The 26,582-nt window shown below is 40.9% G+C and overlaps 1 protein-coding gene across 5 annotated transcripts in view; it reads left to right on the forward strand.

Annotated features, from left to right (window-relative positions):
* Nucleotides 1–26,582, forward strand: part of LOC127418735 (zinc finger protein 260-like) — a 340,334-nt gene that overhangs the window by 240,507 nt on the left and 73,245 nt on the right. For 3 of the 5 annotated variants that reach the window (XR_007893541.1, XM_051659498.1, XM_051659491.1), the window contains one exon: nucleotides 11,970–12,392. Coding sequence is in view for 4 of the 5 variants with exons in the window: in XM_051659498.1 (XP_051515458.1) it covers nucleotides 11,970–12,392 (423 nt within the window). In the remaining variant the exon portion in view is untranslated. Of the gene's footprint in view, nucleotides 1–11,969; nucleotides 12,393–12,880; nucleotides 14,639–26,582 lie in introns of those variants that run through there. The other 2 variants (XM_051659485.1, XM_051659484.1) reach the window with 2 other exon arrangements.

Consider the following 26,582-nt stretch of genomic DNA (forward strand, 5'->3'; position numbering starts at 1 on the left):
CAGAGGAACCTCTGCCCAAGGAAGACGCAGTTTACTGACAGGGAAACAATTTAGCAGAAGATATATCACATGGGGTCACCTATGGGGAACCAGCGCATGTGGAGCACCTACCCCAGTACAGGGCTTGGTTAGCACATGTACTGGGCCGGCAGCGAGTTTCTCCGCAAACTCATCTGCCACAGGGCTAAGGAGGAAATTCATCCAGGGATCACAACTTGTGAACACGACTGGGAGTCATTACGGGATGGAAACAAAATTCTCTGAGTTGGTCACAAGAGTGACAGAAGTTGAGAAACGAATCGATTATCTGGAGTCTTCGGAAAGGGAATTATCTGCTAATCTGCCCATGTCCAAAAAAGTCGTGGAAAATCTTTTGGAAAAACTTGAAGATTTGGAAAATAGGAGCCGAAGGAATAACATACGAATTGTTGGAATTCCTGAGCATGAAGAAGGCCGAGATATGGTGAAATTCCTAGACGAGCTCTTCCTGAGTCTGCTCAACATAACAGGCCATAAACTGGAAATCGAGCGAGCTCACAGAGTCCCGGCTCGCAGATCTGCTGAGGGAGACAGGCCCCAAACAATTCTGGCCTAATTTCTGAGATCATCCGATAAAGATCTTGTGTTATGCCAGGCGAGGAGCAAAGGAAAGCTTTCTTGGAAGAATCACAATATTTTCTTGTTCCCAGACTTTGCGAATGCAACGAGAGAAACGCGGTCGATTCAAGGAATGTAAGAAACTCTTACATCAACAGAAGATCGCTTTTGCACTGATGTTTCCGGCCAAACTGAGAATAGAAACGATGGTCACAGGGTATTTACGTGTCCAAAGCAAGCACTGTCTTTTATTAAAACAATGGGTGAGTAAGCCATTTGGGGTTTTTCATGTAGCTCCAGAGTGGATTAACTCGCTGTGCTTACTCTGGCTGTCTGAGGAAGCTGGGCGCCATTTTTGTTTCTTTTTGCGTTGGCTCCACCTAGCGGCTAGAGTTTGTTTGTGGCATGACTCCTTCAAGAAACTTTTGCATGGACGGATGATCGCTTTTACACTGAAGTTCCCAGCCAGATTGAGAATGGACACTAAGAATGACTGCAAAATATCTTCATGCCTACACAAAGGATGTCTTTTATAAAGGTGATGGACTGAGAAAGTCATGGTGTATTTTTTATTTTATTTATTTTTTATTTTTTTTATACAGCCTCCGAGTGAATTTGACTCACTCAATACACACTCGACCATTCGAGAAACCGGGGCTCTGTTTTGTTTTTTGTGGGGTGTTTTTTTGTGTTGGTTCCGCTTGGCGGCTGGAGCTTGTTTTGTGGAATAACACTCCTTCGGATCAGCTGGGGATGAATCTGATCATTCTTTGTGCTTACGCCTCCTGTTGGCTGGAGTTTGTTTTTGTGGAGTATTTTTAAGGGACATTAGAATGATTACGTCATCTGCTGCACTCATAACAGCGGGCTCACTGAACAATTGTTTATCTGTCTGAGGAAACTGAACAGCTTTGTATCAGCTGGAGTTTGTTTTGTGGAGGAACACTCCTTCAAGACAGTTCTGTGAATGAATCTACATGTTCTTTGTGTTTATTCTGCCTATTGGCTGGGGTCTGTTTTACAAAGTATTTTCTGTTATGTGGTGTTGCCTTACAAAATTTGGGCAGAAGCACCAGACTTGAATAATCCGATGGCAAAGTTGTCACGGGGGTTCTCTTATGCGTACATGGACCTTTTGAGTTTAGAAGGATTGACGCCGGTTGGTGCTGTCGTGCGCAGGGTTAATGCGCATGTTTTTCTTTTCTGTTTGTTTTGTTCAGGGGAAGTTCGGGGTTTGATTGTTGCACTAATGTTGGAATGTGGTCTGTATTATCTTGTTTTTGACGCACAATTAATTTTTTCTATTATATCAAAATGTCAATTGTTAATATGAGTGGATTGTCTCTCTCCACATGGAATGTGAATGGGTTGGGGCACCCCATAAAAAGAAGGAAAGTTATCTCTTTTCTTAAACATAAGAAATATGATATAGTGTTTCTTCAAGTAACGCATCTTTCCCCACAGGAAGCTGAAAAATTTGGGAAGATATGGGGTGGACATGTTTTCTTTAGCGCTGGCTCAAGTAAGAGCAGGGGGGTCATTATATTGATAAATAAACATCTACAGTTCAAATTCCTTAAACAGATTAAAGATAAATCAGGAAGAGTCATTATTGTTTTAGCAGAAATTCAGGGGCAAAGGTTGATTTTGGCTAATATTTACACACCTAACGCTGATGATCAGGGCTTTTTTATAGATCTTGAAGGGATGTTGCAAGCCGCTGGCACCCCTCATGATATAATATTGGGAGGAGATTTTAATCTTTTGATGGACTCAGTCCTTGATTATAGTGAAGCAAAAGTGTGTAAGCCCCTAGAGCAACATTGATGCTTCACGGAATGTGTAAAAATCTTGGTTTTACAGATATTTGGAGACTTTTGAACCCATCTGGTAGGGACTATACATTTTTTTTCATCAATCCATAAGATTTATTCTAGAATAGATTTTTTTTATATCTAAATCCCTCATTTCATCTGTTGTTGATTGCTCAATTGGAAATATCTTAGTCTCAGATAACGCCCTGGTGAGTTTAGTGGTGTTGCCTCGTACGGAGAAAAAGAAATCATATAGTTGCCGCTTTAATGTATCCCTTTTGCAAAATCCTGATTTTCAACAAATGTTAAAGGCTGAAATCAATGTTTATGTGGAGACCAACTGGTCCTCAGTATCCTCTGTAGGCGTGGCTTGGGAGGCACTTAAGGCGGTTCTTAGGGGTCGGATCATACAGTATGCCTCATTCACCAAAAAATCCAAAGCACGAGAACTCGTGAAATTGGAAGAGAATATTAAAAGTGACGAGGCAGAGCTGAAGCGCCGAATGTCGTCTAATAGCCTCAGAGAACTGTCCCATTTGAAATACAGATATAATACTATTTTGTTGCAGAAAGTGGAGTTTTGGTTATTCATTTGGCTAGATATACCATTCCTACAGTGAAATCTGCTTGTGATGACATTTTTACCTCGGCCACTGATATTAATAATGCTTTTAAAGAATTCTATCTTGATCTCTATAGTTCCACGTCTTCGTCCACTGATGAAGATATTAGGAACTTTGTGGAACCATTAGAACTCCCTAAACTGACGACTGAGCAAAAAAATTCGCTTGATTCTGAAATAACCTTGGAGGAGATTGACGAGGTAATTAAGGCCTTACCTACAGGCAAGGCTCCAGGGCCAGATGGCTTTGCCGCTGAATTTTTTAGATCTTATGCTACAGAATTGGCTCCACTTATGCTAGAAGTTTATACGGAATCATTAAAGAATGGAAAGCTATCCCCAACCATGACACAAGCCCGGATCAGTCTGATTCTTAAAAAGGACAAAGATCCAAGCGAGTGTAAGAGTTACCGTCCAATTTCCCTGATCCGGCTAGATGTAAAAATTGTCAAAAAATCTGGCTAACCAATTAAGTAAAGTTATGACATCTCTTATACATATAGATCAGGTGGGATTTATTTGGGGCCGCAGCTCTTCTGATAACATCAAGCGTCTAATCAGTATCATGTGGTCAGTAGCGAATGATCAGACTCTGGTCGCTGCCATCTCACTTGACGCCGAAAAGGTGTTTGATATGGTAGAATGGAATTCTCTTTTTAAGATTTTGGAAACATATGGGTTCGGGAATACTTTTATTGGATGGATTAAGTTACTTTATAGACACCTGGTAGCAGTGGTACAAACAAATGGATTAATTTCAGATTATTTTACTCTGAATAGGGGCACCCGGCAGGGTTGCCCTCTTTCCCCATTATTGTTCTGTCTTGCCCTGGAACCATTAGTAGCCGCGATAAGAAAGGATGGTGATTTTCCAGGGGTGGTGGCAGGTGGTGTGGCACATAAGCTTCTGCTTTATGCAGATATTTTATTATTCGTCTCCGACCCTACTAGATCTGTGCCTTGCCTCCAAAGAATTATTAATTGCTTTTCTAAATTTTCGGGATACAGAGTTAATTGGTCTAAATCCAAAGCTTTGGCGCTGACAGCGTACTACCCAGTAATGGCTTTTCAACCAGGCACCTTTCATTGGCCCAAACAGGGCATTAAGTATTTGGCCATTTTATTCCAAGCAAATTTATGTGATTTAGTTAGTTAATTTTGACCCTATAGTTAAAAGGTTTTCGAGCGATGTGGGCAGGTGGGCTTCATTTCATTTATCTATGATTGAGACGGTTAATGTTATTAAAATGAATTATATTCCAAAATTCAACTACCTACTACAGTCTCCCCCTGTAGATGTTCCCCTCTCTTATTTCAAACAATTTAATAGCATAGTGAAGTCCTTTATTTGGAATGGAAATCGTCCCAGGTTACATTTCAATTAGTTACATAGGCCGATTGACAAGGGTGAGCTAGGCCTACCCAACATTTTGTTTTATTATTATGCGTTCGGTCTTAGTCATTTGGCTCACTGGTCGCTTCCACCTGAGAGGGCCCCTCCCTGGTTTCTCATTGAACAAGAAGTTCTTGCCCCTATTTTGCCATTGCAGAGCCTTTCGATCAAACTAACCGGAGAAGTTAAGTCACACCCCGTTATTTCGCATTTGCACATGGTTTGGACTAAAGTGTCCAGAGTGTTTAATTCGGACATTTATTGAAAGGTTGCCTCAAGCATATGGCTGAACCCTAAATTACATATTAATAAGTCCCCTTTCTGTTGGTCAGAGTTGATTGGGAGGGGGGTTACTACACTCGGTGACCTATATGAGAGTGGAGTACTGAGATCTTTTGATAATTTAGTTCAACATTTTAAAATTCCAGGATCCCTGTTCTTTAGGTTTTTACAGCTGTGCCACCTGCTCTGTACTGTTTTTGGGAGTGGTGTACACCCCCCTAAAGCGGCAGATACTTTGGAAATGGAGATTACTGGTTATGGGAAAGGTCATGAAGCTTCCGTGTATTACTCCCTGTTAATTCAGAGTCTGGAGGATGGAGCTTCATCTTCTCTCAAGAGATTATGGGAAAAAGATTTAAACTTGGTATTGGAGGAGGGAGAGTGGGCTAGGACCCTAAAAAGCATTAGGTCTGCATCTAGAGATGGAAGGATCCATCTGATGCAATTTAAGATTTTGCATCGATTCTACTGGATCACCTCTAGATTGTATAGGCTTCGTCTTAAAGACTCACCCACCTGCTGGTGATGCCAGTCAGAAGATGGGGACACAACCCATGTTTTTTGGGGTTGTATTAAGATTCAGGAATTTTGGTTGAGGATCCAGCATTTTGTGTGTGACGTACTGGACACTCAGTTTTCATTTTGACCCAGACTTTGTATTTTGGGTGATGGAGGGTTCACCGGCAAACACCACCAGGGAGGGGAAGCGAACAGCTTGTAAATGTGCGTGTGTTTCGAGCATGTGCAGCACGAGCAGACACAACAAGCGCTTTCTCTATTGTGTGAGAACATTGTTTATGTGAAAATCACACAGAAACCACATGTATGAAATCTCCCAGCGAACTCCAGTGAGGAGGGGAAGTGAACAGCATGTCGGTGTCGAGCATGCAAGCGAGCAGACGTTTTCTCTATTGTGTGATAGCATTGTTATGTGCAAAAACACAAAGGAACACATTTGTGTACCATCTCGGCTTACCCGGAAGGGATTAGTAACATGTGAATGTGTGCATCTCACAGCGAGTGCATTTCTGTTTCTTGTGAGAGCATTCTCAATTTGAACCAAACACACAAACTATATAAATAGAGTGATGAGTCATCAGACTGAATCACCAGTGATTTTTATTTGTGACCCACAGCACTATCTTGAGGAAACCACGGAATTTCGTGTCACATTCATGACTCTGTCATGGCACGCATCAGTTTGAGTCAACGGCTGGTTTTGAACCACAGTCCTCTGACTCTAAGGCCAACACTTAATGAGTCAAGTAAACACGAAAGCCGGATCTCCAGGAAGAATTGCGCTGCCCTTTGAGACACAGCCTTTTAATGGCGGCCGTACTGCAGGACCACTCATCCAGGCAAGATATTTCCAGTTTGACTGGAGGGGACCACTGTAAACTGAGCTCCTCAACCACCTTCAAGGGGACGTAAATCATTTCATATCAGTAGCCAGGAACACAGCTCTCAAGTTCATCTGATGGCGGGATGTGCTGATCGCATACGGAAGACTTGCAGAACAACATCTTGAAAAAGACGTGTTGCACGCAAGCAGCTCTTTATGTGATATATCAACATATACATATATATAAAAAGGATACAATATCTCCTGCCGGAACGCTGCGGGAAGCGGGGTTTGTCTCGCTGAAGCGCTGTGTTGTTCAACGGCGAGCATCTGAAGCGAAGAACCCATTTAAAGAGAAGCATCTTCGACGGCAAGGAGGATAGAATCTTCGCCGGAACACTGCAGGGGAGGGGTGAGTCTTCTCACTGCATGCGCTGAGTGGTACAGGCGATGAGTCATCCTGTCTGCATCTGCAGAGAAGAGTCCATCTGCTGAAGAAGTGTATCTCGACGGTGAAGCAGAGAGGGCTTTCAAGACAAGATGTTGCTGTCTTGAAGGAAGAAAATTCTGAAGAAATGGTGTTTGCTCACCCATTTATATAGGCCAACTGTGCGCATAAAGGGACAGGGCTCAGACACCATTGCCAATGTCAGGATTGCCGTTATTGTACAAGGGCTTTAACTAAGTCGTCGGAAGGAATCCCCAAAGCGATTCTCGCAATACCGAGTGAACTGAATCGAAAGAGAACATGAAAATAGATTTGACCATACAGACTGAAACGCATTATGAGTGTGGTTTAGATCAGGCTTGAAAATTTTTTTTTTTGTGTGTTTTTGTTCTGTTTAGACTTCAAAAGCCTAAACAGATTTTAGTCGGATAGGCCAAAAAATCTTTTTTTTTTTTTTTTCAGTGTTATAGCCTAATTGACCAAACAGGAAAAGCTGTTGTCCAGTGCTGATATCGGGGTTTGCACAAGGTCCTTGAAGTGCCTAAATTTCTTAACTTTAGCTTATAATAAATAATTTAAATAAATAAACTAAATTTAAGTAATGCAATGCCTGTAAAATGATCTTGTTTTGTTGAAAAGTGCTTAAAAGTTCTTGAAATTAAAATTGATTTTCTTTTTAGTTAGCATACCTGAGAAACAAATATATATTTTCATCACATTTTTTATATTTGCAATATCTCCTGCACATGGATTTCCAAACCTTAGGATAGCAGGGGAACACTTATAATAAATAGATTTTAATAAATTAAAGAAATTTCAGTAATGCAATACCTGTACTATTAGCTTGTTTTGTTGAAAAGTGCTTGAAATTAAAATGGACTATTTCTATTTAGTTAGCATTCCTGAGAAACAAATATAAATTTTCCTCACATCTTTTACGATATTCGCAATATCCTCTGCAAGTGAATTTCCCAAACTTAGGATAGCAGGTGAACACTAGCAGTTACCTTATTTGGGTTTAGGTTGGGTTATAGTTTCTCCGGAATATTGCTGAATCGCCAAATCATCTATCACTTAATGCATAAATTACTCTTCTCCTGCCATACTACATTTTCAAAAATCCATGATTGGAATATTGCAAAAATCATCAAAGATATGTGGAAAAATAATATTTGTTTCTTAGGCATACAAACTGCATAGAAATAGTCCCAGACACCACCCAAGTTTGGAACGGGCCATCTGACTGGTGTGAAAAGCAACCAACCACTGCTCGTGTTTTTTTTTTTGTTTTTTTTTTAATGGGCATAAAAATAAAAAAAAGTCTGAGACTCCATGTTGTAGCTGATTGACTATGTGTACACACAGCCCTGGTAAAATAATATAAATAGACATTGCTTAGTAAATGTTCAGATTTCACTTGCCAGTGATTGAGTTGTGAAGTGGCGAAGGAGTTTAGCACCAAGATCCAACTGTGTGTTGTCGCATGAACACCAGTTCCTTGATATGTGTGTGTAAAAGGACTTTCACAGGGAGTACACGGGAAACCAGGTTTCTTCCACTCAGGTAAGAGTTTCTTTAATGGAATATCTTGGGTTTTTACAGAGATGCCACAATATGTCAGCTTCACACTTTCATGATACTCTTTAGCTTCACAATAAAGGCTTTAGCTTCACAACAAGACTTTAGCTTCGCAACAAGACGAAGAGCTTCAAGACCCAGACTCTCTCTCCGGTCTGCTGACGGTGTGGCTCTTTTATGCCACTCTCCACATGCTCACTGTAATTAGAGACAGGTGTTAGACATAATTTAGCTCAGGTGCAAGAGCCCTTACCACTTTCTCTTGACCACTCCCCCGCTGCCACATATCCCCACCCCGGTCTGTGGACCACCTTGAACTTAAACAGCTGAAGAGCCAGATACCAACGGGTGATCCGCGCGTTGGCATCTTTCATGCGGTGGAGTCATTGGAGTGGGGCGTGAGCCGAACAGAGGGTGAAGGCCCATCCCAACAGGTAGTATCGGAGAGTGAGGACTGCCCACTTGATGGCAAGACATTCTTTTTCTACGGTGCTGTACTTAGTTTCCCTCAGCGAGAGCTTGCGGCTAATGTACAGCACTGGGTGCTCCTCCCCCTCCACCACCTGTGAGAGTTCAGCGCCCAGCCCCCTGTCTGAAGCATCCATCTGTAAAACAAAAGGGAGAGAGAAATTGGGTGAATGTAAAAGCGGCCCCCCACAAAGTGTGGCTTTAACTAGCGTGAACACCTGTTGGCACTGTTCCGTCCACTAGACCGGGTCTGGAGCTCCCTTTTTAGTGAGATCAGACAGCGGGCTGGTGATGTCCGAATAATTAGGTACAAATCTCCTATAATAGCCAGCCAGCCCAGTCGGTAGGGGCAGCTACGTACCACGATCCCTGGCTCGGTCTTGATGTGGTGCTGAATGAGGTTCGTACGACCTGGTAGAGGGGAGAACACATCCGCAAACTCCTGTTGCAACCTGTCAACCTCTGCTAGTTGACTCGGCGAGAGGTGATCTCCGCAAGTGACCGGAGTGAAATTATTGTGTTTTGAATCCACCTCTGGCCCTTGCTCCACCCTCTCCAGAACTACCGTAGCCAATGTCACAGGGACCGCCTCCCTCCATAATTTCAGGAGGTTGTGGTGGTATATTTGACGTGCGCCCCCTCTATCGGTTCGTTTGACCTCATAATCGAGATCCCCCACTCGTCGTGTGACCTCAAAGGGTCCTTGCCACATGGCAAGTAATTTAGAGCTCGATGTGGGAAGCAATATGAGCACTTTATCTCCCGGTGCAAATTCCCTTAGCTGAGTTCCCCTGTCATACAGTCGGCACTGTCGTTCTTGAGCTTGGAGCAAATTCTCCTGTGTTAGTTGCCCCTAAGTGTGGAGTTTTTCTCTCAGATCAAGAACGTATTGAATTTCATTCTTGCTAATTGAAGGTCCCTCCTCCCAGGCTTCACGTAAGACATCTAGCACACTGCGCGGGCGCCGCCCATACAGCAGCTCAAATGGGTAAAAGCCAGTGGAGGCTTGTGGGACCTCTTGTACTGCAGATAACAGGGGGTCGAGCCATTTATCCCAATTTCTAGCATCCTCGTGGACGAACTTCCGAATCATGTTTTAAGGGTTTTATTAAATCGTTCCACCAGGCCATCTGTTTGTGGATGGTACACACTGGTGCGAATCGATTTAATGCCCAGTAATTCATACAGCTTGCATAGTGTTTGTGACATAAATGTGGTGCCTTGATCGGTGAGGATTTCTTTCGGAATCCCCACCCAGGAGACTGTTTTGAAGAGTGCCTCTGCAACACTGCATGCTGAGATGTTGCGAAGAGGCACTTCTTCTGGATATCGCGTTGCATAGTCCACTAGGACTAGTACAAAGCGATGTCTGCGTGCTGACCGCTCTAATGGCCCGACGTGGTCCATTCCAATTCTCTCGAAGGGGACCTCGATCAACGGAAGGGGGTGCTAAGGCGCTTTTGGGGTGGCCGGTGGATTAACCAGCTGACATTCGCGGCACATCGCCGCCAATGCCCGGCCAATAAAAACGGGCTATTAGGCGGTTCAGTGTTTTTCTTTCTCCTAAGTGACCCGCCATAGGACTGTAATGAGCTGTCTGGAACACCATTTCCTGACGGCTCCGCGGTATTAAGAGCTGGGTTGTATCTTCTTTTGTTTGAGCATCCTGTGTCACTCTATACAACCGCTCATTTATAATTGCAAAATAGGGATATGAAAGTGCGACATTCAGCTGGAGTTGTTGACCATCGATCACTCTCACTTGGTCAAAGGCGCGATTGAGGGTTTCGTCCCGCGACTGCTCCAAAGGGAAATCCCCCTCGGGGAACTCCCTGAGGATGGGAGGGGCTGCAGCCTCTCCCCCACCCTCGTCATTCTGACGTGGAGCTGACGAGGATGGCCCCGGCTTCGCCTCCCCTGCCAGAGCATCGCATACTTCACATCTTCTTATTTCAGTGCAGGACCCATCCGTGCAAATTCCCTTTAACAAATTTCTAAAATCAGGCCAATCAGTCCCCAAAATCAGCGTACGGGTGAGGTGTGAACTAACCGCGGCCTCCACTCTATGCTTTTTCCCCCGAAATTTAATCACAAGGGTCACCACAGGATACTGGTGAATATCCCCGTGCACACACTTCACCCTCACCGTTTTAGCTGTGTCCAAAGCCTCGGGTTGAACCAAGCATTGGTGGATAGTGGTTTGATTACAACCGGTGTCCACCAATGTTCGGTGAGTACCCCACTTGACACTTTCCAGTATCCGGTACGCTCCGGCCCGGTCGGGGGTAGCCTGCGGGATGTCAGAAACCTGTACCACTGATCCCGGAAGTGGCTCGGGTCTCCGCACCTCCAGCACGCCGGCCCAGGCGCTACACCCGCACCTGCGTCGGCAGATGCCTCCACCTGAGGGGAAGAGCGGCGGGGCATCGGAGAAGGGGATGGTGTCGGCCCCCACACCCGGGAAGCTGGTTTCAATGGCGGAATTCCTCCTCGCCTGCATGGGGCAGGAACTGGCCCTGGGGAGAGAGCAGAATGAGGAGGAGGAGGGGAGGGGACAGAGACAGGGGAAAACACAGAGGAAGGAGAGAGGGAGTAGGAGGGCTCTTCCGCCCTCGGGATCGCCGCCATGTGGTCCTCTGCAAGCCGGACAGCTTCGGGTGATGGCACTGGACCCACTCCGCCATCCCTTTTGGCAGTTAATGTACCAGCTGTTCCAGTACCACCTAGTCGATGATCCCCTCGACGTCGCGGTCCCCCGCTAGCAGCCATCTCCGGCAGGCATCTCGGAGCCGTTGGGCAGAGATGCAACAATACGTCAGCTTCACACTTTCATGATACTTTTTAGCTTCACAATATAGGCTTTAGCTTCACAACAAGACTTTAGCTTCACGAAGAGCTTCAAGACCCAGACTCTCTCTCCGGTCTGCTGACGGTGTGGCTCTTTTATGCCGCTCTCCCCATGCTTACTGTAATTAGAGATAGGTGTTAGACATAATTTAGCTCAGGTGCAAGCGCCCTTACCGCTTTCTCTCTCTCCGGATGGACACTTGACCACGCCCCCGCTGCTACAGTGTGTCCATCAAAAATTAGATCCACACAGTCCATTTTCATTGAATAATATCTCTTTTAATAGTATTTCTTTTCTTTACAGGAAGTTGTTAATCAGAAATTAAAAAGAAACATTAGTTTTAATCACTCACAGAACGGATGTGGTGCACAAACGGTGCAACTCTTCTCTCAAAACACATCAGATGCTCGCTGCTGGTTTTCTTAAAGAGACAGTACCATTTTAGCTTTTGTTATACCAATGAATGTTGAATCAATGTAAATACTGTTAAATTGTATACATTATTTAAAACAGTGACAGCTCATATTATTAATGCAAATTCAATATTCAGTGTGTGTGACTGATGGAACCTCCACAGAATGTCACGATTCAGTGTGGAGCAGAAGAAATCAGTCCACACCACAGCAGCTGCTGGACAAACTCTCTGAACAGAGATCCAGAGACACACAGGACTCACAGCTCACTTTACTTTGTTCTGCTGATGCTCAGGAGAGTGTGTGTGATGGTAATCAGGGTGTTCAAACCTCCACAGAGTCTCTGGCTTCTGTCTGTAATGCTGGAGATCAGCAGATGCTGCAGACACCAATGAAGATTGAAGTAAAGCAGGAGATAAAAGAAGAAAACACATCAGAGGAACAACAGAGTGGTGATGATGATGAACAGCAGATGCTGCAGACACCAGTGAAGATTGAAGTGAAACAGGAGGAGATAAAAGAAGAAAACACAGCAGAGCAACAACAGAGAGATGATGATGATGATTATGATGATTTTATTTCTTCAGGTATGTTTCTTTAAAGTTTCATATTTTCATGCAAAGCGACTGTCATGTTAAAATCTGTTTTAAGAAAGAGGTTTTATCTCTCAAAAGTCACTCTAAAAGTCCCTCATTGATTTAATTGTTGTTTTAGAAGTGCTTGGTTGTCTTTTAAAAAGGTATATCTTTTTATTTAAAATGTTCCAAGGTCATAACAATTCTAAATTAAGGATCTCTGCTTCTTAATTTTTAAGTCTTAATATTTTCTTTCTTTCTAAAATTTTGGCATTAAAGAAATAGTTCTGCCAATAATGAAAAGTAATCACCCTCATGTTGTTGCAAATATGTATGACCTTATTTTTTTGACTGTGGCTCAGATTCAATCTAAATGACTTTAATCATGAAATGCATTTATCTGCCTGGACGTTTGGTTTGTTCTGTCATCACATTAGGGTTCTTTTTTCACTTTTGTCCCTCTTGAATTGATTTTTGTTAGTTTACTGTGTTCATTGTAGAGCTGATGGAAGTACAAGAGGAAAGTCAAGAACTGAATGAACTAGAGGAGAAACTTCAGGATCAGAAACATGATTTCACAACTGGAGGAAAATCTCTGAGTGGCTCAAAGACTGAGAAGAATTGCTCACCACATAAAAGCCAGCCTAAAATACACTTGAGAATTCATACAGGAGAGAGACCTTATACGTGCCATCAGTGTGAAAAAAGTTTTGCCTATGCAGGCCATCTCAAAGATCATCTCCTCTTGCACTCTGGAGAAAGACCATTTGAATTTGATAAGTATGGTAAAACATTTGTTTTGAATTCAGTCCTAAAACAACATGAAACTGCACACAACATGAAACTGCACACAAATGAGAAGCCTTCCAAGTGTTCTTTTTGTGGAAAGAGTTTTGCACTCCTTTCCTGTTTGAAAGAGCACCAGAAAATACATACCGGCATGAGGGCTCATTTGTGCTTTGAATGTGGGAAGACATTTATTAAATCCAGCGACTTGAAAAACCACCACAGAATGCATACTGGAGAAAAACCCTACAAGTGCTCACATTGTGAAAAGACTTTCACCCGGACAGAAAACTTGAAAGCACACAAGAGAATCCATACTGGAGAAAAACCTTACAAGTGCTCACACTGTGAAAAGAGTTTCAATCAGTCAAAAAACCTAAAAACACATAAGAGAATCCATGCTGGAGAGAAACCTTACAAGTGCTCGCACTGTGAAAAGAGATTCACTCAGTCACAAAACCTAAAAAAACACGAGAGAATCCATACTGAAGAGAAACCTTACAAGTGCTCACACTGTGGAAAGAGTTTCAGTGGGTCAAATAACCTGAGAGCACATGAGAGAGTTCATACTGGAGAAAAACCTTACAAGTGCTCACACTGTGGAAAGACTTTCACTCTTGTACACAACCTGAAAACACATGAGAGAATTCATAGTGGAGAAAAACCTTACAAGTGCTCACACTGTGAAAAAAGTTTCAGTGTCTCAAAATACCTGAAAAAACACGAGGGAATCCATACTGGAGAGAAACCTTACAAGTGCTCACACTGTGGAAAGAGTTTCAGTGTGTCAAACAACCTGAAAACACATGAGAGAGTTCATACTGGAGAAAAACCATACAAGTGCTCACACTGTGGAAAGACTTTTACTCTTTTACACAACCTGAAAACACATGAGAGAATTCATAGTGGAGAAAAACCTTACATGTGCTCACACTGTGGAAAGACTTTCACTTTGTTGCAACAAATGAAAAAACATGAGAGAATCCATACTGGAGTGAAACCTTACAAGTGCTCACACTGTGGAAAGAGTTTCGCTCAGTCATACAACCTGAAAAAACACGAGAAAATTCATACTGAAGAGAAACCTTACAAGTGCTGACAGTGTGGAAAGACTTTCACTTTGGTACAACACTTAAAAAAACATGAGAGAATCCATACTGGAGAGAAACCTTACAAGTGCTCATACTGTGAGAAGAGATTCAGTCAGAAAACTTGAAAACACACAAGAGAATTAATTCTGGAGAAAAACCATACAAGTGCTCAATTTGAGGAAAGAGTTTCAGTACATCAAACAACCTGAAAACACACTAGAGAGTTCATACTGCTCATGTTGGAGGAGTTTCAGTGCAGCAAGTCATGTAGTTACTCATATGAAAAAGTGTTGCCCAAAATAATCACAGAGAGATGTCCATCTTCAGGTGCAATGCTTCAAATAAATAGTAGAAAATTCAAATAAACTTCTGTACAATGTCTTTGTGCTTCAGCCTTGAAACTGCCTGGTTTACAACCTGCTCTGCCTTCCAAGTGTGGCCTGTTTGTACCTGGGCTTGACCAGCCCTCATAGAGAGGACTGTCAATTCCTTTATCTCTAAGACCAGCCTGGTCTTCTTCTGCTTGTCGCCTAAGCAGATGTCTTTAGTGGCAGCTGTAAGGCACTTATTCCAAATGCTGCTACATCTGAAACACAATGTGGCAAGCCCAGCCTCTTCGTGATGTAAATGTTGGCCTTGGTAAACATCTTTGCCGCTGCAGTGATTTCACACAATTTTAGTGGCCACATCAGATGACATTGCTTCAGGCGACATTGCTAAACATAACTTCAAGCATTTCAAATAATAATCCAATAGCCAGTAATAAAAATAGAGCCGAGAAAATAGTGCTTGATGTTTTTCAGTAACACCAGCAAATGAACATTAAAAAAATCACAATACAAAAACAAAGTAATCAAATGCAGAATAAGACTAAAACTGCTTGGGCTGTTTGGTAATTTTTTTTAACAATTTTATTTTATTTTTTATAAAAATGGTTTCCTCAGTCTGAATGGTACAAGACTTTGTGTCTTGTACCAAGAAATTGACTTGATTTGAGTCTAATGTGTCAGTAAAATAAAGGCAACACCTTTGATATTCACTGTCAAAAGTCAAGTCAAAGCATTTATTTTCATATGTAATGAGTACTATGGACCAAGTGCAATTAAATTCTTAATTAGGTGCTTCTCACGGAGCGGCAACGTAAAATGTGCAATGTCTTACACAGACATTAACCTTAACTTATACTTCCACAGTAAAGTAAATGCAATTTAAACATATGCATAAAGTGTAAATGTAATTTTCTGTGTTATACTCTTGCCAATTTATTTGTGTGTCCGTGTTAGGTGTGTGTGTGTGTGTGTGTGTTCCATCTCTTCATTTTTGTGTGCACGTGTGTGTGACTGACTAATTGATTTTATATATAAAAAAAAAAAAAGATATTTAAAATAGATTACTCATAACAAAATGCTTATTCTATGTTTTCTCTTTGTAACACCATGGTCAGGTTTGACTGTACACATACAGTAATGTCACATTATTGCAAAAACTGGCTCTTAAATTCAAATAATAGTTGAAAAAAAAAAGAAAAAAAAAAAATCTAAATATATATCCAAAAGCATAACTTGTGATAATCTAATTTTAAATTCAATTGAATTTTAATCTAAAATTAGAAAATCAAAATACAGACAATCAGGTTACACAGTCTCTGCAGCCATCTACTGGTTATTATTGTTATGGCATGATTTTCAAGACTTCTATCTTTTCCACAAAATGGCAGAAATTTGCCCCTGATACATGACACAATCTCATATTGTTTCAATTTATTGATGTGTATGTTTTTACTGAAGTGAAGTTAACACAAATGTGCTCATTTGCATATGCATATGAATTATGTAATTGAGAAATGTAACTGTTAACAAGATCTAAATAGCATAAAATCCCCAAAGAAGTGCATAATTTTATTGTTATTTCTTTTTCGCATGCTTGTTCTATTTTAAAGAGCTCCAGAAAATACATACTGGCATGAGGGCAAGCACCCCCCCACCCCCAAAATAAAGAATTTATTTAATTTTATTCAATAGAGGATTTTTTTACATAAACAGTTTTTAATCATGTGAAACAATATCACTCACTCTTAAAGTTCATTTTAGTATTTTTTTAGTCTTAGCGGCCGTTCATTTTTTAAATAATCCAAATAAATTTGCAGCCAGAGGCATCATTTCCATTCAAACTGAGGGGGCATGTGCCCCCAGATTTTGAAGACAAGTTGATTTGAACTTCCAAACATGCATTTGTTACTTCCAATGATTATTGGATGTAAAAAATAAATAAAAGAATGTTTGTCTAAAACGATGTTGCTGAAATCTTTATTCACATGTCTCAGTTATTTCAGTGTTAATCATTTTCTTAATCCTTAAGCCAGTTGCACACTATGCACGAATAGTCACACCCTGCCCACACAAAACGACAAAAGCTATGATCCCAAAATGGATTCACAAACTCATAGCAACTGAGGAGCTTCTTTTTTCTTTAAAAAAAAAAAAGAAGACCGTATTCAAGAGCTTATTCTTGTTAACTTGTCAGCAAACAACATGAACAAAGGGCTTGTGCCTGTTATTGCACTGATTGGTGCAGAATGGGAAAAATAACAAAAAGAAATGCTGAAAATAATGTTGAGACAGTGGGTAGGGAGATGTTGGTGATGTTTTATTTTCTAATTACTTCATGGGTCTGTCTCAATTGATTTTGTCTCTCTGAGCTCAAATAGTCTAGTAGAAACAAAGAAATTAAAAACACTGCATCCTCAGTTGCTACAATGGGTCAGTGTGTAAGAACAGCATGGATGTGTTTTTTTTCAATGTGAATGACCTGGGTTCAAATCCGCCTTTTGACTCAGTTCTCCCCATCCTGTTACCTGTCTCCACTCTTTTTTCAGATTAACATTTTTATTGATTGACTCACAAACACAATACAGAAGAAAGCAAAATCCACATGCACATAGTCAAACATTATCCCCCTTTAACACCTATTAATTCCCTATTACCATGGTCCAAGCCTGAGTATACACACCTAAATACGAAGAGATAAAAAAAAATGTAAAAAAAAAAGTTTCTCCAGAAAGGTCAAGCCTTTGTCCCATTTGTTGCCATATGCATCTAATCAGCCAAGCTGTTTGTATGACATCTTTTCAAATACCGCCACCCTGCCCAATTCAGTGAGCCATTCTTGAAATGGAGTGCCAACTGATTTTCATCCTGTAAGAATTATTTGTCTGCCAATCATTACACTAGTTTGGACCCAGCTTTTTGTATATTTGTCACCTACTTTAATAACCGCCCCATCACCCAATATACATAGTCTGGGCAGAATGAAAATTTGAGGATCTAAAACCTCACAGATAAAATTCTGGACTCTTGCCCAGAATTCTTAACGCAGAAACACAGAGCATGGGCTATGTCTCCATCCTACAACTGACATTGCCAGCAAGTAGGTGTGTCTTTTAAACCAAACCTAAACCAGCTAGAGGGGGTCCAGTAGAAACGATTCAAAATCTTAAACTGAATAAGACTTACCCTTGCATCCCTAGACCTAGTTTTACATTTTTTTTACAATTTTCCCACTCCTCATCCTCCACTACCAAGTTCAAATCTCTTGTGTAATGTTAAGGCCCTATCACCAAGACTCTGAATCAAGGAGGAATAAATACACTGATACTTCATGATGCTTCATAGCTTGTCATTGGCATGTAAAAGTCTTGCAACTGTCCTTGCCATCAGTTCTCAGCTTAGTTGGAAAAAGCAGTTCGAAACCCACCTTTTGTTGGTGAAGCAATTTTTACACTCCTTGAATCCATCACGCTTTGCTTGAATCGATGTAGCAAAGTCCGGAAAAACCATGATGTTGTGGTCCTCCTAGCATAACTTGCCTTTATACCTCGCTGCTCGTAGAACAAAGTCTCTGTCAGCCAACCACAAGAATCTTGCCGGGATAGATCGGGGTCTGTCACCCGCCGCGGGAAGCGAAATGTGGGCACGCTTAATTTCGAGCTCACGGTCCACTGTGTCAAACAAATTCAGAATAAACCTGTCCAAAAACTTAATATCTTGACCTTACTTTCCCTCAGAGATTCCAACGAAACGAACATTATTATGCCTCTTCCGATTTTCCATATCCTCCTGTTTTTCCCATACGTGTTCCACATCAGCCTTGGTAGCAGGTGGGTTAGCCTGTTGCTCTCTTTCAGATGACTCAGAAACTCGACCCATTTTTCAACATCATCCATTTTTGTGGGTCTGGGTATCTCAGTGGTAAAATACGCTGGCTACCACCCCTGGAGTTCGCTAGCTCGCTAGTTTGAATCCCAGGGCATGCTGAGTGACTCCAGCCAGGTCGGACTGGTTGCTAGGGTGGATAGAGTCACATGGGGTTACCTCCATGTGGTCGCTATAATGTGGGGTGTTCTCGGTGGGGCGTGTGGTGAGTTTAGCGTGGTTGCCACAGTGGATGGTGTGAAGCCTCTGCACGTGCTATGTCTCCGTGGCAACACGCTCAACAAGCCACGTGATAAGAAGTGTGGGTTGACAGTCTCAGATGCAGAGGCAACTGGGATTTGTCCTCCACAACCCAGACTGAGGCAAATCACTACGTGACCACGAGGACTTAAAAGCACATTGGACATTCCAAATTGGGAGAAAGAAAAAAAACATCATCCATTTTTGTGATCAGGGTGGAAAGTTTTCCCACCAGAGATGTGATCGCTAGACGTATTTCTGCGAGGTCCTCCAAGTCAGTCGAGATTTTCGTCTGCGCTGCATAAATGTTCGAGATATCCCAACCTACTTCATGAAGCTTGCTGCCACCATCGACTGGTCCTCCGCCATGATCCTCTGAGGCGTCCAACACTTGAGAAAGTGCACAGTTATCAAACAAAACCATTACAGTTCTCACCAGTTAATATTGCTTAATAGGATAATTGTAGCAAAGTTTAAGCGACTAACCTTCGCATAGCGTCACGTGACTTGACCTGTCTCCACTCTTAATATTTTCCTTTAATACCATTTAATAGGGTTTCTCAACAGGGGCATTCAAAGGATGCCGGGGGCGCTGAGAGCAAATAAGAAGAGAGGGCGGCATTAGGTCACAAATGAGGGGCGTTTATCAGTCATATTAATCATTTTCTGTTGCATAGGAGAAACATCAAAAGGCATGCTCTCCAAAAGTGAGACTATGCATACCCGGACCTGGTCAGAGAGAGCAGAGTGTGCGCCCACGGACGATCTCAAGCTTTCCACCTAGCTCTGATCATCAAAAACCGCCTCGATGGTCACAGAAACCATTTGAATTCAGCACTCCGTTGCAAACCGTTATATAAACCCTGCGATTAAACTATTTTAAATATTATTTAACAATTTATTCGGTGCACAGTATTGATGCTGTGCATCGAAGGCTTCATAAAATAATATTCTTCTTGAGAATCCATTCAACATCCCTGCATTGTTGTCTGCTCTCTCTCTTTCTCTCTCTCTCTCTTCATCCCTTTGCATTTTGCAGAAATGTGGCATATTCATATTAATTATATTTTATAAATAGCTACATTAAATACATTAGGGGTGTGAGGGAATTTAGGCTAATTTATTTCTGTTAATATTTTGTATTTATAGTTTCTAAATAGTTTTGTATGCATTTGTACTACAAAAATAGCATAGTTTGTTTTATAGGGGTTCCCATGGTTATTATGAGCCATACATGGTCTTATCGTATATATGTGGTATAATTACAAATACCACTATATTATGGAGGGACTACTGTATGTATTGATATAATTTTTATGGACCAAGCTATGAGTTGTCCTTCTGTGTCATATCTGTTCTAATTCTCTTTAACTGTAGGAAAAAGTAACTGGTTTGGTTTGCCTTCAGAAATTCCAAGAGATTACTTAATAATGTGAAGAGTGTACTTAACCAATAGGAACCACAGTCGTAGTCAGACTCAGAATATTTAAATTTAGACATATATAAATTAGGTATATAAAATTAACTTTTTATAGATGTAAATTTACTGGTATTAACAACAGTTACATCTGCATCCCAACTCAGAATTAATGTCTACTGTCAAGTGTGCATTTCAAAACAAATATTAATAATATTTTTGGTAACTGCACTTATATATAACATAATATTAATAAAAATAATATTACTTTTATTATTAGTGTCCTTAATTTAAAGAAATAATCACTGGTGCTACCAAATAAGGTGCTGATGCACACACTGCAGAACTTGACTGCACTGGTGCCACTGCACTCAAATGTTAGTCTGGACTGGAGCCCTCCATCCATGTGCCTGAATTCAAGAAACTCAAGGTCTAGTTTCACGTTAATGATGCATAAGCCTGTTTAATTTATTAACAAAACTTTTTTTTTTTTTTGGAGAACACATAGTCTCCACTTTAAAATTTTGTCATCATTATGGGGGGCATTCCATGGTCAGAGAATGAAGTAGGGGGGCATTCATCCAAAAAAATTTTGAGAACCACTGCTATATAAAAATAATAATAAATTAATATAAACTTAATTTCCTCGCAGTGATCGAGGAAATTAGATTGGTCACAATGAAGGTCTGAGGGTTGAGTGAAAGTTTGATCCAGGTAATATTACGGCATGCTCATGAACTGCTTTTATTTTAAAAACATCATATGCGTTAATTATACAGTAATAAGAAGAATGCAACATATGTGCCTCAGTGATGTACATGGTGAAATGAGAATGGGCAAGAAAGCGCAGAGCGCTCCTCATTGCTGCGAGTTCTGCAGCTCACGCTGCTTTCCAGTTGAATTGCAATGAGAAATGCAAGCAAATGTGTCCCCACTCAAGATATATCGGTACGTCCACTTAGGTGCAGATGCAATCTTTGTTCATTGAAATGTAAAGTACCACATGGATGGATTAGAACCCAGAGCCTCTAACAAAAAGGACAAGTTACCACTAGACCACCCAGTCATATTTGTATCAAAAGAACTGTTTGATGTATGTTGGGCCTCATGTATTCAGATAGAAGACAAAGGCAGGCCTAACACAGTCGTAAAACCTAACTCAGGCCCCCACATACCAGGTCATAAATCATACTGATAAAAACCGCGCCAAAATCAAACAAAGGGAGTCCAAAACAGACTACAAATCGCATAAAGCCTTGCTCACTAAAGGATCGAACTCTCAACTCCTATTGGATGAGGCACACAACAGAACGCACCTCAACCATGACATCATCAGGAGTAGAAATACCTCTGAAATGCTTCCAGGATTTGCTTCCAGCAACTTTGCTTGCCGTGTGTAGACGCAGCTCATCGCTGCTCTCAGGTGCAGCCTCATGGCACAAGGAAGTAATGTCCGACTTGAAAATGTGGCCATACAATCTCCATCTCGCTGGACAAGTTGAGATTACTCTGTGTTCTCGGAGACCGCCGAGCAATCCGCATCTTCATCCGTTTGCCTGCAGAAGTGAAGAGAAAAGATTTCTCTTCCCTCTTCAATCAGGTCAACGTCGCTGATTTCTCTGCCAGCCCGCCGAAAATCAGCAGCCGTACCGCCTGCCGACAGAGCGAGGAAACGGCCTCCCATCATCACCCGAGCCTCGAGGAACCGAGTCTGAGTTAAAGGATGGATGAACACACATTCTGCATCCTCATGCGATTCAAGTAAGAGGTTTACATCTGGGCAGAGATAGAATATTATAGTGTGTTATTCTTGTGTATCAAGGTTATTGCTTGTACAGTTTACGGACCGCCATGTCCGCTGATTATTAATACTCAGGGTATTAATTATCACGAATTTGATTTGCTGTATTGTGGTCCAACCACATTGGACTGTTGTGCATTTCCGCCATCGCGGGTGAGACCGGCAAACTGAGTTTATCCATTAAAGAATCAAAGACCGCGGGACGGTTTACGAGCCGTCCACTGCGTCTCTGAGTGATAAACTAACAGCTGCTTTCTCTCCCACAATCGCGAAATCAGCTTTGGGGCCGTCACTTAATTCTCTCTCTCTCTCTCTCTCTCTCTCTCGTACTAACCACACACACGCGACCCCTCACAAATATTCTGGCACACATTTTTGGCTAGTAGATAGCTTCGTGATAAAGCTCAGCTTTGTCTCTAAGAAACCATTGACTGGTTTCTCTCCACCCACATTCGCGGCCATATTTCCTGGCCGGAAGTCTCGTGTGACACACTCTCCACGAGAGTCACGTCCGCCATTTTGTGCGCATCCCTCCTTACACACACACACACACACACACACACTCTCACACACACACACCTTATGTGTTATAGGATAATTTTAGTTTCCATATCTAATCATATCACTGTTTAGTTTGTAGTTGTAAGTCGGAAGATTATTGACTGCATTGTATTAATTATTAATTGATATTACTGCATAATTAAACATTGCTATATTACAAAGAGAAGTGTTTTGGTTTGTTTTGCATACACCTGTGTCATGCTGACGGGATGTCAGTGCTCGGATTCAAGCCTTCATTCATTGTTTTTTTTCCCGAAAATCGATATTCTTCGGATGTCGATTTTCCTAAGAAAACAATCTACTATTGAGACTGTTATACTATCTGGTTATTAGTCCCTGATTCCAGGGTGGTGCACCGTCAATGTTAATCCTTATTAATATTCTATTGATTTTTGATAATTGATAATTATCTTTGATGATTGTTGAATTTGAGTGATCAATAAGCAAGTGTTAATTTTAATTAATGTTTCATCGATGTTAACAATTAATGATTATCTTTGATAATTGTTTTTTTAAAGGATTAAAAAAGCTAACATTGATTCTCATCAATGTTCTATTGATTTTAATAATTAATAATTATCTTTGACAATTATTAATTATTGCTAATAACCAAACCCGCTCCTAAACATAGCGCACTACATTTACTGGAGCCCCATATGAGGTTTTAATGAGTTAAGATTCAATTAATTAATTTAAATATTAATTATTAACTAAAGAAATAATTATCAATTATTTCTGATAGTAACACTGATCTAAACAACCAGTAAACCCCTACATGTACTTCTCCACTGACCAGCAATATCTCATGGCTGACAGTAGCAGAAGTTATCAAATTTGTTCAGTATTTATTTTGAATGCCATTTCAGTTCTATGTCCTCAATTTTCAAGCAAAAAGTCTTATTTTATTCCACTGGATGGCAGCAAGTACTAGAAAAAATAATCTTTCCTCTATCACCTTCCATCACATTATACTGATCTAAAATGTAGGTGGTGCTCTAACGCATTTTAGCCCTCACCCATAGACAACAAGTCTTTTTTCTTTAAGTGCTGAGAGCTTTTTTTTGGCTTCTGAGTTGTCTAGAAGCTCAATCTAGATGTCATTGTAAAGTAGATAATCCCAGCTTTACAATGATGCATAACATTTAATCTTCAATAGATGAGAACCTATTTTGCTGATGATTTGTTTCGCATACTTTTCTACCGGACGTCATATTTTTTTCAAAAGAAATTTTTTTGACACAACATTGGATTATGCACCCAAGCAAGCTAACAAACAAGTAAATGTAATTTCTTCAAATCATTTTAAAGCTAACAACCCAAGGTAAGATTTGATATAAAGTTTGAGGCTATTTGGGGCTTACAGATCAGTGGTCAGCAAAGAAAAGTGACATTTGCATTTTATCTATTTAATCTATCTATTTATCTATGTGAAGGACATTTATATTCATTTTAAAAATGTTTACAATGTAACCTCTAGGTGGGGCCAATTTGCGACACAAATGTTTTCAGGCTTTATTTTGTTATTTTATGTAACTAAATGCAAAAGTGATGGGGTTCTCTGAAAAGTTGCGAGTCAAAGCTTTCAAATTATACCACATTTGCCTAACATGCCTATTTATTTCCATATGCTTTAGCATCCAGTGTCTTCAGGGTTTTAAGTGTTAAAATGGCTTGCCATAAAGCGTTTCCTTAGAGGTGATGCATCTTTTTGTGACTGCAGAGCATGATTTTTCTAAATCTACACCAAATGACAACAATAATAGTCAATCTCGCGAGATTTTTACACTGCATTAATTTAAAGTCGCACAGCAACGAGGAGCGCTAATAAAACATTATTTTAAATGGTCTGTTTTGATGAATAGTCATTTTTGATGACCAATTCAAGCTTTAAAATAAATATTGAACAAATTTTGATAACTTCAACTCTACATCTGCCACTGTCAGTCATGAGATATTTTTGGTCAGTGGAGAAGTATATCAATCAGTTCTTTTGATACAAATCTGATTGGGTGGTCTAGTAGTGGTAACTAACTCGCCCTTTGTGTTAGAGGCTCCGGGTTCTAATCCACCCAAGTAGAACTTTAAAGGAATTTTTTAAGGAATCAATCAAACATTTAAACCCCACAACCACCCCTCCCAACCCTGCCCTGACCCCCAACAAACATCCCTGTGGTCACATAAAAGTATATACACATGATTATAGACACACACAAAAAAATAAAAATAAAAAATAATAATAATAATAATAATTACACGTCCAACAATGTCAAGTATCTGCCCCATTTCTCTATAAACAAATTCTGTTTTTCCAGTCTTCTAAACGATCCTTCTTCAAAGGCCGCCACCCTCCCCATCTCTGAGCACCACTCATGAAATGATGGCGCTCCAGCTGACCTCCAACCCCTTAAAATAACCTGTCTGGCGATCATGACACTAGTTAGGACCCAACTCTTTATGTGCCTATTCTCAACGTCGATGACAGCCCCATCGCCCAAAATACAGAGTCTGGGGCAAAATGAAAGCCGAGTGCCCAATACATACATGACTCTGAACTTTTAACCAGAACTCCTGAATCTTAACACACCCCCAAAAGACATGGTTTATGTCTCCACCCTCTGATTGACATCGCCAGCAGGTGGGTGTGTCTTTAAGACCAAGCCTGTATAATCTAGAGGGGGTCCAATAAAATCGATGTAAAACCTTGAATTGCATAAGGTGCACCCTTGCATCTCTAGATGCAGACTTGATGTTTTTTAGAATCCTAGCCCACTCTCCCTCCTCCAATACCAAGTTTAAATCTTTCTCCCATAATCTCTTGAGGGAAGAGGGAGGAAGTAATTAAAGCATTAATCACAACTTCCAGAGTATCTGCTGCTTTAGTGGGGTGTATGCTACTCCCAAAAATAGCACAGAGCAGGTGTGGGAGATCTGGGAATCCCAAAATGTTGAACCAGATTTTCAAAGGATCTCAACACTCCACTCTCATATAGGTCACTGCGTGAACCCCCCTTACAATCCACTCTGACCAGCAGAAAGGGGACTTGTTACTACATAATTTGGGGTTAAGCCATAAACTCGATGCAACATTTAAAATAAATGTCCGAATTAAAAACTCTGGACACTTTTGTCCATACCGAGTGTGAATACGAGATGACGGGGTGTAACTTAACTTCTCCGATTAGTTTGATAGAAAGGTTTGCAATGGCGAAATAGAGGCAAGAACATCTGGTTCAATACAAAACCAGGGAGGGGCTCTCTCAGGTGGAAGCAACCAATGAGCCAGATATGTGAGACCGAACGCATAATAATAAAAACAAAATATTGGGTAGGTCTAGCCCACCTTTATCAATCGGCCTACGCAGTTTACTGAAATGTATTCTGGGACATTTACCATTCTAAATGAAGGAATTCACTATGCTATCAAATTGCTTGAAATAAGAGAGGGGGACATCTATAGGGAGTCACTATTGCAGGTAGTTGAATTTTGGAATACAATTCATTTTAATAACATTAATCTTCCCAATCATCGATAAATGTAATGAAGCCCACCTGCCCACATTGCTCGGAAACTTTTTTATTAAAGGATCAAAATTAACTCTAACTAAATCACACACATTTGCTGGGAATAAAATAACCAAATACTTAATGCCCTGTTTGGGCCACTAGCAGTACACTGTCAGAGCCAAAGCTTTGGATTTAGACCAATTAACTCTGTATCCCAAGAATTTAGAAAAGGAATGAATAATTCTGTGGAGGCAAGGCATAGATTTAGTAGGGTCAGAGACGAATAATAAAACATCATCTGCGTAAAGCAGAAGCTTATGCGCCACACCTCCCGCCATCACCCCTGGAAAATCATCCTGCTTTCTTATCGCAACTGATAATGGTTCCAGGGCATGACAGAACAATAATGGAGAAAGAGGGCAACCCTGCAGGGTGCCCCATCCAGAGTAAAATAATCTGAAATTAATCCATTTGTTCGTACCGCCACTACCGGGTGTCTATAAAGTAACTTAATCCCTCCAATAAAAGTATTCCCAAGCCCGTATGTTTCCAAAATCTTAAAAAGATAATCCCATTCTACCATATCAAATG

The sequence above is a fragment of the Myxocyprinus asiaticus genome, chromosome 28 (assembly GCF_019703515.2).
Source record: "Myxocyprinus asiaticus isolate MX2 ecotype Aquarium Trade chromosome 28, UBuf_Myxa_2, whole genome shotgun sequence".
In the NCBI taxonomy this organism is placed as follows: domain Eukaryota; kingdom Metazoa; phylum Chordata; class Actinopteri; order Cypriniformes; family Catostomidae; genus Myxocyprinus; species Myxocyprinus asiaticus.